Source organism: Aedes albopictus, chromosome 3 (genome assembly GCF_035046485.1).
Source record: "Aedes albopictus strain Foshan chromosome 3, AalbF5, whole genome shotgun sequence".
Taxonomy (NCBI): Eukaryota; Metazoa; Arthropoda; class Insecta; order Diptera; family Culicidae; genus Aedes; species Aedes albopictus.
In genome coordinates, this window is record NC_085138.1 from 62,076,195 (window position 1) to 62,089,319 (window position 13,125).

Here is a 13,125-nt window from a genome sequence, read left to right on the forward strand (position 1 = left end):
ATCCTGAGAGGATTCCACTCGGAATCCTGAGAGGATTCCTCTCGGAATCCTGAGAGGATTCCACTCGGAATCCTGAGAGGATTCCACTCGGAATCCTGAGAGGATTCCACTCGGAATCCTGAGAGGATTCCACTCGGAATCCTGAGAGGATTCCACTCGGAATCCTGAGAGGATTCCACTCGGAATCCTGAGAGGATTCCACTCGGAATCCTGAGAATATTCCACTCGGAATCCTGTGAATATTCCACTCGGAATCCTGAGAGGATTCCACTCGGAATCCTGAGAGATATCCTCTCGGAATCCTGAGAGGATTCCACTCGGAATCCTGAGAGGATTCCACTCGGAATCTTGAGAGGATCCCACTCGGAATCCTGAGAATATTCCACTCGGAATCCTGAGAGGATTCCACTCGGAATCCTGAGAGATATCCTCTCGGAATCCTGAGAGGATTCCACTCGGAATCCTGAGAGGATTCCACTCGGAATCCTGAGAGGATTCCACTCGGAATCCTGAGAGGATTCCACTCGAATTCCTGAGAGGATTCCACTCGGAATTCTGAGAGGATTCCACTCGGAATCCTGAGAGGATTCCACTCGGAATCCTGAGAGGATTCCACTCGGAATCCTGAGAGGATTCCACTCGGAATCCTGAGAGGATTCCACTCGGAATCCTGAGAGGATTCCACTCGGAATCCTGAGAGGATTCCACTCGGAATCCTGAGAGGATTCCACTCGGAATCCTGAGAGGATTCCACTCGGAATCCTGAGAGGATTCCACTCGGAATCCTGAGAGGATTCCACTCGGAATCCTGAGAGGATTCCACTCGGAATCCTGAGAGGATTCCACTCGGAATCCTGAGAGGATTCCACTCGGAATCCTGAGAGGATTCCACTCGGAATCCTGAGAGGATTCCACTCGGAATCCTGAGAGGATTCCACTCGGAATCCTGAGAGGATTCCACTCGGAATCCTGAGAGGATTCCACTCGGAATCCTGAGAGGATTCCACTTGGAATCCTGTGAAAATTCTACTCGGAATCCTGAGAGGATTCCACTCGGAATCCTGAGAGGATTCCACTCGGAATCCTGAGAGGATTCCACTCGGAATCCTGAGAGGATTCCACTCGGAATCCTGAGAGGATTCCACTCGGAATCCTGAGAGGATTCCACTCGGAATCCTGAGAGGATTCCACTCGGAATCCTGAGAGGATTCCACTCGGAATCCTGAGAGGATTCCACTCGGAATCCTGAGAGGAATCCACTCGGAATCCTGAGAGGATTCCACTCGGAATCCTGAGAGGATTCCACTCGGAATCCTGAGAGGATTCCACTCGGAATCCTGAGAGGAATCCACTCGGAATCCTGAGAGGATTCCACTCGGAATCCTGAGAGGATTCCACTCGGAATCCTGAGAGGATTCCACTCGGAATCCTGAGAGGATTCCACTCGGAATCCTGAGAGGATTCCACTCGGAATCCTGAGAGGATTCCACTCGGAATCCTGAGAGGATTCCACTCGGAATCCTGAGAGGATTCCACTCGGAATCCTGAGAGGATTCCACTCGGAATCCTGAGAGGATTCCACTCGGAATCCTGAGAGGATTCCACTCGGAATCCTGAGAGGATTCCACTCGGAATCCTGAGAGGATTCCACTCGGAATCCTGAGAGGAATCCACTCGGAATCCTGAGAGGATTCCACTCGGAATCCTGAGAGGATTCCACTCGGAATCCTGAGAGGATTCCACTCGGAAACCTGAGAGGATTCCACTCGGAATCCTGAGAGGATTCCACTCGGAATCCTGAAAGGATTCCACTCGGAATCCTGAGAGGATTCCACTCGGAATCCTGAGAGGATTCCACTCGGAATCCTGAGAGGATTCCACTCGGAATCCTGAGAGGATTCCACTCGGAATCCTGAGAGGATTCCACTCGGAATCCTGAGAGGATTCCACTCGGAATCCTGAGAGGATTCCACTCGGAATCCTGAGAGGATTCCACTCGGAATCCTGAGAGGATTCCACTCGGAATCCTGAGAGGATTTCACTCGGAATCCTGAGAGGATTCCACTCGGAATCCTGAGAGGATTCCACTCGGAATCCTGAGAGGATTCCACTCGGAATCCTGAGAGGATTCCACTCGGAAGAATCCTGAGAGGATTCCACTCGGAATCCTGAGAGGATTCCACTCGGAATCCTGAGAGGATTCCACTCGGAATCTGAGAGGATTCCACTCGGAATCCTGAGAGGATTCCACTCGGGAATCCTGAGAGGATTCCACTCGGAATCCTGAGAGGATTCCACTCGGAATCCTGAGAGGATTCCACTCGGAATCCTGAGAGGATTCCACTCGGAATCCTGAGAGGATTCCACTCGGAATCCTGAGAGGATTCCACTCGGAATCCTGAGAGGATTCCACTCGGAATCCTGAGAATATTCCACTCGGAATCCTGAGAGGATTCCACTCGGAATCCTGAGAGGATTCCACTCGGAATCCTGAGAGGATTCCACTCGGAATCCTGAGAGGAATCCACTCGGAATCCTTAGAGGATTCCACTCGGAATCCTGAGAGGATTCCACTCGGAATCCTGAGAGGATTCCACTCGGAATCCTGAGAGGATTCCACTCGGAATCCTGAGAGGATTCCACTTGGAATCCTGAGAGGATTCCACTCGGAATCCTGAGAGGATTCCACTCGGAATCCTGAGAGGATTCCACTCGGAATCCTGAGAGGATTCCACTCGGAATCCTGAGAGGATTCCACTCGGAATCCTGAGAGGATTCCACTCGGAATCCTGAGAATATTCCACTCGGAATCCTGAGAGATTCCACTCGGAATCCTGAGAGATATCCTCTCGGAATCCTGAGAGGATTCCACTCGGAATCCTGAGAGGATTCCACTCGGAATCCTGAGAGGATTCCACTCGGAATCCTGAGAATATTCCACTCGGAATCCTGAGAGGATTCCACTCGGAATCCTGAGAGGATTCCACTCGGAATCCTGAGAGGATTCCACTCGGAATCCTGAGAGGATTCCACTCGGAATCCTGAGAGGATTCCACTCAGAATCCTGAGAGGATTCCACTCGGAATCCTGAGAGGATTCCACTCGGAATCCTGAGAATATTCCACTCGGAATCCTGAGAGGATTCCACTCGGAATCCTGAGAGATATCCTCCTCGGAATCCTGAGAGGATTCCACTCGGAATCCTGAGAGGATTCCACTCGGAATCCTGAGAATATTCCACTCGGAATCCTGAGAATATTCCACTCGGAATCCTGAGAGGATTCCACTCGGAATCCTGAGAGATATCCTCTCGGAATCCTGAGAGGATTCCACTCGGAATCCTGAGAGGATTCCACTCGGAATCCTGAGAGGATCCCACTCGGAATCCTGAGAATATTCCACTCGGAATCCTGAGAGGATTCCACTCGGAATCCTGAGAGATATCCTCTCGGAATCCTGAGAGGATTCCACTCGGAATCCTGAGAGGATTCCACTCGGAATCCTGAGAGGATTCCACTCGGAATCCTGAGAGGATTCCACTCGAATTCCTGAGAGGATTCCACTCGGAATTCTGAGAGGATTCCACTCGGAATCCTGAGAGGATTCCACTCGGAATCCTGAGAGGATTCCACTCGGAATCCTGAGAGGATTCCACTCGGAATCCTGAGAGGATTCCACTCGGAATCCTGAGAGGATTCCACTCGGAATCCTGAGAGGATTCCACTCGGAATCCTGAGAGGATTCCACTCGGAATCCTGAGAGGATTCCACTCGGAATCCTGAGAGGATTCCACTCGGAATCCTGAGAGGATTCCACTCGGAATCCTGAGAGGATTCCACTCGGAATCCTGAGAGGATTCCACTCGGAATCCTGAGAGGATTCCACTCGGAATCCTGAGAGGATTCCACTCGGAATCCTGAGAGGATTCCACTCGGAATCCTGAGAGGATTCCACTTGGAATCCTGTGAAAATTCTACTCGGAATCCTGAGAGGATTCCACTCGGAATCCTGAGAGGATTCCACTCGGAATCCTGAGAGGATTCCACTCGGAATCCTGAGAGGATTCCACTCGGAATCCTGAGAGGATTCCACTCGGAATCCTGAGAGGATTCCACTCGGAATCCTGAGAGGATTCCACTCGGAATCCTGAGAGGATTCCACTCGGAATCCTGAGAGGATTCCACTCGGAATCCTGAGAGGATTCCACTCGGAATCCTGAGAGGATTCCACTCGGAATCCTGAGAATATTCCACTCGGAATCCTGTGAATATTCCACTCGGAATCCTGAGAGGATTCCACTCGGAATCCTGAGAGATATCCTCTCGGAATCCTGAGAGGATTCCACTCGGAATCCTGAGAGGATTCCACTCGGAATCTTGAGAGGATCCCACTCGGAATCCTGAGAATATTCCACTCGGAATCCTGAGAGGATTCCACTCGGAATCCTGAGAGATATCCTCTCGGAATCCTGAGAGGATTCCACTCGGAATCCTGAGAGGATTCCACTCGGAATCCTGAGAGGATTCCACTCGGAATCCTGAGAGGATTCCACTCGAATTCCTGAGAGGATTCCACTCGGAATTCTGAGAGGATTCCACTCGGAATCCTGAGAGGATTCCACTCGGAATCCTGAGAGGATTCCACTCGGAATCCTGAGAGGATTCCACTCGGAATCCTGAGAGGATTCCACTCGGAATCCTGAGAGGATTCCACTCGGAATCCTGAGAGGATTCCACTCGGAATCCTGAGAGGATTCCACTCGGAATCCTGAGAGGATTCCACTCGGAATCCTGAGAGGATTCCACTCGGAATCCTGAGAGGATTCCACTCGGAATCCTGAGAGGATTCCACTCGGAATCCTGAGAGGATTCCACTCGGAATCCTGAGAGGATTCCACTCGGAATCCTGAGAGGATTCCACTCGGAATCCTGAGAGGATTCCACTCGGAATCCTGAGAGGATTCCACTCGGAATCCTGTGAGGATTCCACTCGGAATCCTGAGAGGATTCCACTCGGAATCCTGAGAGGATTCCACTCGGAATCCTGAGAGGATTCCACTTGGAATCCTGTGAAAATTCTACTCGGAATCCTGAGAGGATTCCACTCGGAATCCTGAGAGGATTCCACTCGGAATCCTGAGAGGATTCCACTCGGAATCCTGAGAGGATTCCACTCGGAATCCTGAGAGGATTCCACTCGGAATCCTGAGAGGATTCCACTCGGAATCCTGAGAGGATTCCACTCGGAATCCTGAGAGGATTCCACTCGGAATCCTGAGAGGATTCCACTCGGAATCCTGAGAGGATTCCACTCGGAATCCTGAGAGGATTCCACTCGGAATCCTGAGAGGATTCCACTCGGAATCCTGAGAGGATTCCACTCGGAATCCTGAGAGGATTCCACTCGGAATCCTGAGAGGATTCCACTCGGAATCCTGAGAGGAATCCACTCGGAATCCTGAGAGGATTCCACTCGGAATCCTGAGAGGATTCCACTCGGAATCCTGAGAGGATTCCACTCGGAATCCTGAGAGGATTCCACTCGGAATCCTGAGAGGATTCCACTCGGAATCCTGAGAGGATTCCACTCGGAATCCTGAGAGGATTCCACTCGGAATCCTGAGAGGATTCCACTCGGAATCCTGAGAGGATTCCACTCGGAATCCTGAGAGGATTCCACTCGGAATCCTGAGAGGATTCCACTCGGAATCCTGAGAGGATTCCACTCGGAATCCTGAGAGGATTCCACTCGGAATCCTGAGAGGATTCCACTCGGAATCCTGAGAGGATTCCACTTGGAATCATGTGAAAATTCTACTCGGAATCCTGAGAGGATTCCACTCGGTATCCTGAGAGGATTCCACTCGGAATCCTGAAAGGATTCGAGTCTAAATCCAAAAGGGATCCTTTAAATTATTAAAGGATTTCTCGGAATCTTGAACGAGTTCTATTCGGAATCCTGGAGGGATTCGACTCGGAATTCTGAGAAGACTTCACTTGGAATCCTGAGAGTATTGTATTTCGTGCCTGTGAGCCATTGATTACGGTATTTTTTACTATAGATTTTGACTATTTTTACATTTTTTGTTATAAATTTTCCTTTATGTAATGCTCTACTTCATATGTAGGTCCTGTGCATGTTATTAAAGGGTCTAACGTGGCGTAGTTGGTCACACGTTCGCTTCATATGCGGATGGTCATGGGTTTGATTCCCAGCCCCGGCACTTGCAATTTTTCGTCAGTTGCTTTTCCCCCGAGAGCAACTGAAACTGACCCTCTTCTGAGCCCCTTGGCTCAAACGGACCCGGATACATGGACATCAGCGAACTGCTACTCATAAATGACCCCCAATCGGACTGGAAAGGAACAACGGCCATCCATCATCATCCTTGTGCTCATCATTCTACTAGGTATAGAGTAGAAAAGTGAAAGCAGCAGAAAGGCAACCAGTTCGATAAAGTAGAATAGAATCTAGGCGCTATACGAAATGTAAGTGCAGCTGTCAATTGAAATTGCTCACGTAGTGCCCCAGTGGACAATAGAGCTGTAAATTAGGTTAAGTGATTAAGAATAAAAAAATTATATATTGTTTTTTTTTGAAAACCATTTATTGATAAAACTAGCAAGTTGTAACATTCATCGTGAGAAGTAAAATTTTTATTTCTTCAACTTTGTTCTGAAATCCATTTGTATGTGATACTATACGAATTAGGTACAAACTGAATGTTTAAGAAGCTGTTATAGATCAAAATAATGTTTTAAATATTTCATACCCATTGAGAACACAACAATGACAAACATTGAAATACACTCCCGATCAAAAGTTTGGGGGCACCCCCTCAAAAACATGTCATTTGTTTAGGCTGATATCTCCGCCAATTTGCGTCGCATTTCAAAACCCTAGATCTCATTCAAAAGATAATAGGTCAAAGAAACTTTGCACATTATTAAAATGAAAATTTTTCAAAAATGTGTTTATGTAAACTTAATGATTTTGTGGCTATATCGGTCTCTTTCTACTCATAGTATAAGGGAGTAGAGATCAAAGCGGATAATGAAATGATAGATATGATAGAATTCGCTAGGTAGCGAACAAGTGTGAAAATTTTATAGAAGATGAAATTAGGCAAGAAAACCATGTATTGAACGAATACATCGAATGCGTGAAACTTCTGCCGTGCGACCTGTGCTTTTAAACAGATCGGCTTGGTTGGTAGTTCATACCACCTTACCAAGACTGGCAAAAGTTTCAGGCACCCGACTGCCTATGTATTGTTCTGTTTTCATCACAAATTCTATCGATCGGTAGCTTTTTCGGAATTCGCACTCCGTTCATAGGTATGCCTATATCGCGGCGTGTTCTTCCTATTAGCTTTTTCGATCTTATAGGATAGAACACTTTTCTTTTTGAGCCAAACTTTTCATATCATATGCTGATTCATCGACCGTATTTCCTTATACTATGAGTAGAAAGAGACCGATATAGCCACAAAATCATCAAGTTATTAATAGAATACGGTCGATAAATCAGCATATGATATGTAAACTTAAGCCAAAGTTGCCAAATTTTCTAAAAAAATGAACATAAATTTACGACAGTGCCGCTGGAAATTTGGTCTACCAAATTTTAAGATAAGAGCGGTAATATAACCTATTTTCTTTTAGCTTTCAACTGCTTTTTACCGAACTAAGCTAAAAAATCTATAAAAAAAGTTATTAAGTAAATTACCTCTTGATGCCATCGATGATGTCGATTCAGATCGCAGTGGCCTGTGATTGTGAGCGGTCGCAAGTTTTCACCGCTGTCAAGTTTCACGCAGGATTTTTTTTTCAAATATTGGAAAACTGAACCGAATAAAGTTTTCGTATTGTAACATTAGGGAAAAAGGAAATTATAGTGAAAGAAAATAGACGGCCCAAGCAGCACACAAGGAGTGCACGGAGCATGATTTTCTATTTCGTTACGTGTATGAAAAAGTCGGTTCTGTAAAGTGGATTTCGCGTAAATGCATAAAACAATAAGAATTGTGTCTTCGCATGTGTTTTTTCTCCGATGCTCGGAAATTGGTGGTTGTATTGTTACCTGAAAGTTGTTACGAACGAAAGTTTACAGTAGGGGTTACGGTTAGAAAAAAAAGTGTAAAAAAATGAAAAATCCTATATGCTGGCATATGTTGTTGTAACAGCAATAGAACTATATGAAGAAAATGCGAAACAGTGTTAAGATCCCATAAACATTTTCTGGTCGTTCCATTAAAGCTAAATATCGAGATTTAGTTAGAGTTTCTGATAAAGTTGTGAAATTTAAGATACAAAGAGCATCGTGATCTGAATTATTACATGTGGCTGTGTGTTTTTAAGGGGAAAATATGTTCTGTGCAGAGAGTAAAAAAATCAAAGATTGAAAGTGAAGATTGATTTTCTCATTTTTTCATTCGTGTTTGGCCACATTCATTGTCAGCTGAATGCCTCTCTTTTTTCATTTAATTAATCTCTGTCACGAATATTTTTTCGCACGTCGTAAAATGTCCAATTCCTATTAACAGACGCACATTCCTTAATGGACAAATAGAGAACGTAATCAATATTCTAATTAACTACTATTCACAAATTTTGTGGTGATTGGAAGTATAATCGGGAGTTACGATCCAGTTATATTTCTCAGTGAAAATTCCCTGGCCAAGTTCGCAGGGGTTGACGGTATTAAAGTGAAGGAGTTTCATTTTGATTATTGTAATGTAGTGTTCTTTAGTGAAACATATCACCTTTTTAACACTTTAATGCGCCTCCAACGGTTCATCACGAACCGGCTGCTGCAGATGGAGTATGGCTGATCATATGCATCAGACATGCTCGATAAACACGGAGGAACCGCCAGGGCTCAGTAGAGTCTATTCCCAAGCAATAGTTCCTAGTCGGTTGGATTTGAGAAGGTTTTGATGATCGTTACAAATCCTAATAAAAGTATTATAGGATTTGTGACAGGTTTTGGAACCTTTAACAGCCAGCTGACTTCAAAATGTTGTTTGGGCTCTATTTCCCACGTTTCTCGGTTGATTTTGATTAAAAATTTATTAATGTCATAGTCGCTTTTTCGATTTTTTACAATGTTAGTTGGTCATGTTTTCTTTAAATAATGCAATTAAAATCAACCGACGAATTAATAGTGGGAAGGAGATTTGCAGCACTTAATTGTGCTGATAGATTCGAAGCTAACGTGCGAACACTTAAACGCATTGTTGACATCAATGCGTTCGACGTGACATTTTGGACAAAAGCTGACTGCTTTTTATTAACTGAACAACGTTACTTTTGTATGATTAGGTTGACATTTCTAGGCCACGCATGAGAAAATGACATGGTTTATCGAGGTAGGACCGATAGGACAGAACGAATTTGAATATTTTTCATAGTATTTGTAGGGGGATGAATACATAATAGTTGACAAGCAATTTTTGTTTTATTACAATCAACTGACCAACTTAGCGTATTTTCGTTTATCTCTTAGATGGTGCTATGACACCAAAAGAAAAATATCAGGAGTTCAGTTACATGTTTCTGTGGGTTTTTCACCGATGACAATCTAAGGGCACAAGAGATGAACACAGAGAAGTAGAAATCAAGAAAACAATTTGGCACAGAATCGACTATATTTTAACATACGGGTTCGACTGATTCGATGAATCTATCTAGAAGTATCTAGAAGACAATTGACGCTAAGATTGGAAAAAAAGCTTGCAGTTGGGACTAGACTAAAATAGTGGCGATAGGAAACAATGCGCTAAACAGCATTATTATTCATTCTTTAATATTTAACCGTAGGCTTTTCGCCGGTTGACAGTACAGTATTTAGCTGTGTACGAAGATACGGATTAGTTGGTGTACAGATGACAGGGTTCTCACGGAAAGTGCTTCAAGCGAGGCTTACATAACAACTGACAATAAAGAAACCTATTTTCCTTGACTTTCTACGCAATGGACATCGGACCGAACACACATGTTTTTGTTAATCTCCTAGGCATTATTAAGACATGACGTATGTGCATGACGAAACAACTAGCAGGACACAGTTCCAGACGTCTCTTTTTAATAACTACATTCAGCATATTTCCAATAAAACTACACTTCAATAAAGCAAAGACTAAAGTTGGTATGATGGAACAGACCAGAATGACTTAATTGACTATTACCTTGGAGATCTACTTCGAATAACTGACAAATTGACAAGAACCTAACTAAATACATGGACCATACTACAAAAAAAAAAAATTGACAAAAAGAAAAAAGGGGAAACTTTTATCAAAACTATTTTTGTTCAACGCAGGCCAAAACAGTGTCGACTTGGGCCACGATATGCCTACGTACTTCTGTGTGTTGAAACAAAAATAGAGGCTCATAGAAGCAAACGTAGGGAAAGGGTGCGGTGTTAGAACATAAGCACAGTGTGCTACCGCCGTAATCACTATGAAAAAAAAAAAAAAAAAAAAAAGTTATATTTCTCAGTGAAAATTGTCAGTGACAGAAAAATGAATGAATAGGTGAAAAAATTCATTCACCAAAATGAACTTTATTTTGATCCCTCAGTTGAGAATTTTCAAAATTCACGTTGAATTTCACTCACTGAAAATGAAAATTTTAAACTCTGGTTCTGTGTGAGAAGGTCATTATGGAGTTTTGATTGCCCAATCTACGCCCCGATGGTGACACGAGACAAAAGGAACAAGATGTCATTGATGCAGACAGCAGATCCTGCACAGGAGATCCATTTGGTGAGATCCATCTAATTTTACCTTTCATTATTTCGGTTTTATTACATTGTATAACTTCCATGTTTATATTGTGGGAGGGGTAGCCTAAGGGAGTTAAATGAACTGATGCCCGGACCTAAGTTCGTGGAGTAGTCAGTCTTTTGTCATGAGATAGCAACTTTATGTTGACTACCGAAGGAATTCAAGAATTTTAACTCACCCTGCTACAACAAACCATCAGGTAGATCATTCCCTCCCGGAGTGATTCTGCAGACATAGGTAATCCTTGCGCTGATGGTGGGTACACTTCAATCATCATCATCATCATCATCTTGATGTCATCGATGATGTCACTTTCGATTAAGTTTACATATAAATATTTTTGTAAAAGTTTCACCGAAATCATGTTCAAAGTTACTTTGGCTTATTATCTTTCGAATGAAACCTAAGGTTTTGAAATCAGACGCAAATTTGCGGAGATATGGGTCTGAAAAAATGACATGTTTTTATGGGGGTTACCCCAAACTTTTGATCGGGAGTGTATGCTTATTTTTTTAATTTTTTTTTTGTTTTCATTTTAATTTTCTACACAAGTTTCTGGTGGGGATGAGTTTTATCCAACAATATTTGAAAATATTTGAAAGTTTAAAATATTTAAAACAAGTCAAACAATCGCCTTATTTCCACTTAAAAAGTTTAGATTTTCAAAACCATTGGAATTAAACTATATCAAGATAGACTTTTTTTTATGGATTTCTTTCGGATTGCACTGGAAACTACCATTCAAAATTGCATTCTTAAAAAATCATCTATTCTCAATCAACACAGTTCAGCTATTTTCAACATAAACTTAGCGGGTCCAAATTGACTAGAACTCGTTTCCTGTCACTGTCGTCGTATCCGGTCGCCGTGGTGGTCGCGTCGACTTAGAACAGATAAGGGTAGGTGTAGGGAGCGGTGTAGGCGGCGATGGCTGGAGCGGCAGCGTAGGCAGCGGCGTAGGCAGCTGGGGCGGCATACGCAGCTGGGGCAGCAACGTACCGGGCCACTGGAGCGGCAGCGGCGTAGGCAGCCGGAGCGGCAACGTACTTGGCAACGGGAGCAGCGGCGACATAGGGGGCGGCAATGTTGTGGTTCACGGTGTGTGCATTGTACGAGGTGGCATAGGGGGCAACGACTCCAGCGGCGGCCAGTGGGGCAGCAACAGGGACGACAGCGGCCGAAACCGAGCTCAGGACGCAGATGGCCAGGCAGATCTAGGAGGGTGGAGGATAGAATATGAATTATTAGAATGAAGAACATTTCCACCTTGATAAAGCCGTAATAAAACCAATAACACGATCTAAATGAACTCACCACAACTTTGGAGTACATGTTGATTGTTTGGGGTTTAGTTGCGACTAAGGCAAGTTTAGTTGATTGTAGCTGAACTGAAACTGATACTGTTCGACTACCCGCCTTGCAGTATTTATATGATAGAAATGCACAATTTTTCGCCGAACCAACGAACCCCTCTTCCGGCGCACGCTGGCTGTGTACGGCAAAGTACGCGCCCAATCCAATCCGATGTGACAAATTCGCCTGGAGCTAGGAGTCCTCGGAGCTTCGGCCGAGCTCAAGGAGCGGCACGTTCGACCGTCGAAAAACCGCGTCGACGACCGTCACACCGTTTTGCTGCGGAGGATGATGCTCGAAGTTCGCTCGCTCGGTCGGTCGGTTGCGAACATTACAATAAAACGTGAACGGAATGCCGAATTAGCGGTGCGCTGACCGACCGCACTCGCTCGAGAAAGATGGTAGCTTGGCTTTTAAGTGATTGCCTGATGGTAGTTTACACGTATGTGGGTCTGTTCCGATGTAGACGAAGAACGGTGGAACAGCCGGAATTAGGGGATTGCTTGTTCTAACTGGGGCGGGCAATGGCCTTTCTGGTCTATTATTTCCCCTGGATCGAGAGAATGCAATAAAACTTTATTAGATCACGTTGATTTTTACTCTTTGCTAATGTTTGACTAAGAACCTCGGCGAAAGTAACGGTTTCGTTTATTTTCGGCAACAATGAAAACGTCGTTAAGATGAACGTGTAGTTCTGGGTTGAGTAAATGGAATGAAATTCGTTAGGTTGATTGCTTGAATCTGCCCTCTATTAAATACGGAAGTCTTTCAAGTCGTTCTTAGAAATTATGGGCTTGAATTTTGTGGAGAATTACTGAGGCTTTTGTTAGAATTCTGTTCATTATTGAAACTATGAGTAGGGTAATTCGTCAATTGTTGAACAGTTTTTGAAAATGTTATTATAAATTTAACTTAAGTAATTTTCCATCAACGTAAACGTATGATGTAGATGCGTATACAATGCATCTTTTGCGTATACTATA

General features: G+C 44.2%; 1 protein-coding gene across 1 annotated transcript; it reads right to left on the minus strand.

Moving 5' to 3' along the window:
• Positions 1 to 11,536: 11,536 nt before the first annotated feature.
• On the minus strand, positions 11,537 to 12,218 carry LOC109413755 (cuticle protein 16.5). Its single transcript, XM_019687487.3, has 2 exons — positions 12,104 to 12,218; positions 11,537 to 12,003 (listed from the first exon to the last, which is right to left on the minus strand). Exons 1-2 carry the CDS (start codon positions 12,119 to 12,121, stop codon positions 11,674 to 11,676), a joined length of 348 nt encoding a protein of 115 aa, XP_019543032.3. The 5' UTR covers positions 12,122 to 12,218; the 3' UTR covers positions 11,537 to 11,673.
• Positions 12,219 to 13,125: the final 907 nt, after the last annotated feature.